Source organism: Diaphorina citri, unplaced genomic scaffold (assembly GCF_000475195.1).
Source record: "Diaphorina citri unplaced genomic scaffold, Diaci psyllid genome assembly version 1.1 scaffold10688, whole genome shotgun sequence".
NCBI classification, from domain to species: domain Eukaryota; kingdom Metazoa; phylum Arthropoda; class Insecta; order Hemiptera; family Psyllidae; genus Diaphorina; species Diaphorina citri.
This window is the reverse complement of record NW_007388062.1, coordinates 8,175-11,574: the sequence shown is the minus strand read 5'-3', so window position 1 is coordinate 11,574 and position 3,400 is coordinate 8,175. Positions and strand designations below refer to the sequence as shown.

Here is a 3,400-nt window from a genome sequence, read left to right as displayed (position 1 = left end):
TTGAGACAATACTAATTTTGAAATAAGATGGAATAATGGTGACATCTGAAGTTTCAAAAATATTTTTACTTTTTTTTTATAATACCTAGTACCTATTTATACAGAAGGTATTGGCGGTTTATGCACATTAAGACATGCCCGATATTGCACAAAATATTTTTATTCCCCCCTCACCACACTCTATTTCAATGTTTCATGGCGTTTTTAAGTCATGTAAGTGATATGTAGGTCTGTATGTCTTTATCTGATGTATAATATTAGATAAATCAATTTTCAACAAGTCTCGTAGTGTGGTTCCAGAGATCTCAACCTGGGGTTTACTTTCAAGTTGTTCTCAGCTGATAGTCACCATTCTGAGTGATATATCTAACCCAGGGTAGCGCTTGGTATCCACTCTTCTCTATAATCTTCAGATATCTTACTTGTATCCCTGATGTGGTGAAGTAAGGGATTTCAAACTTCACTTGGATCGGAGGTTTACCTTCTGCATCTTCATTTTCTACACTGGGGAGACCAAAGTGTGCGCGCATCAGATATTCCTTACCTCCTGGGAATGACTTGATAGTCCAGGTAATGGCACTCTGTTCTGGGGTATACTTGACACTACCTATGGTTGTCTTGAACTTGGGGGAGTCTGCATCTGCTGGTACAGGGATCACAATTTCTACATTGTTCGCTGTGGATCTTCTCTTGAACTGAGACTTGGCTTTGATCATATACTCGACGCGAGAGTGTACAAACCTCTCTATAACACTCTCAATCCAGATGAGAGGTTTCACATGAGTGTTTAATCGATAGGACATTAGTTCAAACTCTCCGTCTGGGGGTATAAACGATATGGTGCGATCATTCTCAAAGCGTGATAGTCGAACACATTGATGAAACTTGACATCCTCTAGTTCTACAGACTTGGACTTGCCTCGTCCTGTACTCTCAAATAAAACTTTATCATTCAGCCCTAGTCTCAGCTCTGGCATGCCTGATAGATATACTCTCATCTTAATAGCACCTACAATTTCACTACGCAGAACATTACCATTGGAGTTTGCAAGGAGGTTGACACTCTCTATCACATCCAGGAACACTTCATTCTTCCTGTACTTGATACCTTCCGACCGCCAGGACACAGCATTAGTCACTGCCATGGGAATCCTAGGCTGAATTTCCAGCTTGTGTCCTTCCTGTGTAATATATTCCTGCAGGATTTTACTATCCGTGGTCTGGGGGTAACCAAAGTCAATAAGTTCATCTAGGAGTTCATAGATGACTACAAAGTTGTCTCGGATACTTTCCTCTTCTATTTCCTTGAAATATTCAGTGAACACTCTTACAATCTTGTTTAGGAAGACAAACACAAGAGCAATGTTGGCATTCTTCTTGGTAGTGGACACAATGAAGAGGTTGTTATATTTGATGTAGGCAAATGTGCAGTCACTTGTCTGTAGGAGAGGGGTTAACATTCCCTCCTCTTCTTTCTCCATGAGGAGGGGCATAAACTTCTCGATCACTCCCATTTCTACATCTCCTCGGTAGTTACGTGAGATGAGGACTTTACCTTTCACATCAAGGATGTAAAGGGCAGAGGCAGACATGATGAAGAGGATGGAGTTGTTGTTATTCTAATGTGAGTATCAACAGAGGAACATTGTCAGTGAAAGTGTAATACCTGGAACAAAACAAAGAGTAAAACATTTAGTACATTTGACAGGTTTGAATAGGTACAAGGACTACCAGGTATGTACATATTTATTTTCATTAGCTGACTACTTACTTATCTGGGTAGGTACCTTGGCTACCCAAATCCTTAAAACACCACAAGACAGGTTTTCTTGAACATAGTGAGTAGCTACTTGAACCTTTTGGTAGATAAAACATGAATCACACCTATTTCCCACTGGTAATATGTACAAGTCCAAGTGCTTATTAGTATGTAATCTCAACATAACCTACTAACAGTAGGTACCTGTCAATGATGATGGCTAGCACAACTATAAACAATTGTATGTAGGTACTTACTTACCTAGACAACTAATTCAATCTTGATACGTTCAATACCTATTTACAACTTACCTATTTTATTTAAAACTATTTATTTACTACATGACTAAAGCACAAAAAGATAACCAGTTGGAAAAAGTGTAAACTAATAAGGAGATAGGTATCTACCTACCTACAAATAGTAAAGTAGGTATACTAATCAAGTAAATGTTGAGATTACATACCTATACTTAGCAATAAACAAGTGAGCACCTATCAGGCTATTAATCAATTAAAAACTATAAAACCTTAGTTATTTTGGTAGATACCAATCTACAGAGATATATATATATATATTTTCTGCCTTGAAATGGATAGCATTCTTTTACAATAGGTCACAATTTGATTTGCCATGAAACAGTTTTGGTTGAGTGGGCATAGATTGAAATGAAAAATCACTATGTCAGAGTAGGTACTTAACAAATAATAATAATAATATATGCAGTGTGTAGGGTGTACACACCTTCAAAATATTAAATAGGACTCAGTAGTCCCATTACACCCAATAGAAATTTGACCTTAGCAGACTTTTTTTCCAAAGGTAAACATACAAAACTCTAAAACTCCCAATAAAAGGAGGTTAAGGAAGTTTAAAAACACCTAACCTACACCTTAAACACACTCGATTAAAATGTTAACAAAGGTTAATAAGACACAAGACAATAGCATTAAGCTTCAAGAAGTCTAAAGCTCTAAACTCGACACGGCTAATTTTGGACCCATTCGAAGTCTCTCCTAGGTGGAAAAGCTAACATCTCATTTTATGTCCACATTCTTAGTCGTCTATGGATCCACTGGAATGTAATGGACCCATGGTAGTGGATATCAAACCGACTTTATAGAACATCTGACACATGAGGGGAAGGATGGTATAGGTATGATTCTGGACACAATCTTTCAACAATAGTCATAGAACGATATTTAGTTTGCATTAAACATCTATTGCAACGATGAATTTTCTATCCATCAATTGTGTCGACATTTTACTTCGATTCATACCACGTGATGTATCATAAGAACCTCTTGTAGAACAGTGGATCCATAAACATTTCCACTAACGTTCGTTTTCACGTCAAAGGTCCTTCAGTAAAGACTAGGTGAAGTAAGAGTGCTCAGAGTAAAAGGATTTCGATTTGACTGAAACTCAGTCAGTTATATCACTTAAGTAGTTTTAGTTGAGCCCATCACATCTCAGTGTTTATCATCAAGATTGAGGCATCCATACATCCTAAAAACATTAATGGATAAATTTTTATTCATATCTGTACAGCTTCTTATTTATTAAGTTTACTATAACAATCAATCATTTCCCGTTGTCTATTAAAATAGAATCCATCCATCTCAGGAACTAAGATTTTACTTT

The 3,400-nt window shown here is 36.9% G+C and overlaps 1 protein-coding gene across 3 annotated transcripts in view; it reads right to left on the bottom strand.

Moving 5' to 3' along the window:
- Positions 1–69: 69 nt before the first annotated feature.
- The window catches only part of LOC103522726 (AP-1 complex subunit mu-1), an 11,505-nt gene continuing 8,174 nt past the window's right edge, over positions 70–3,400 (bottom strand). For all 3 annotated transcript variants that reach the window (XM_008487819.2, XM_026832722.1, XM_026832723.1), the window contains exon 2: positions 70–1,666. In XM_008487819.2, the coding sequence (XP_008486041.1) occupies positions 324–1,592 (1,269 nt within the window). In that variant the 5' untranslated portion in view covers positions 1,593–1,666 and the 3' untranslated portion in view covers positions 70–323. The remainder of the gene's footprint in view (positions 1,667–3,400) is intronic.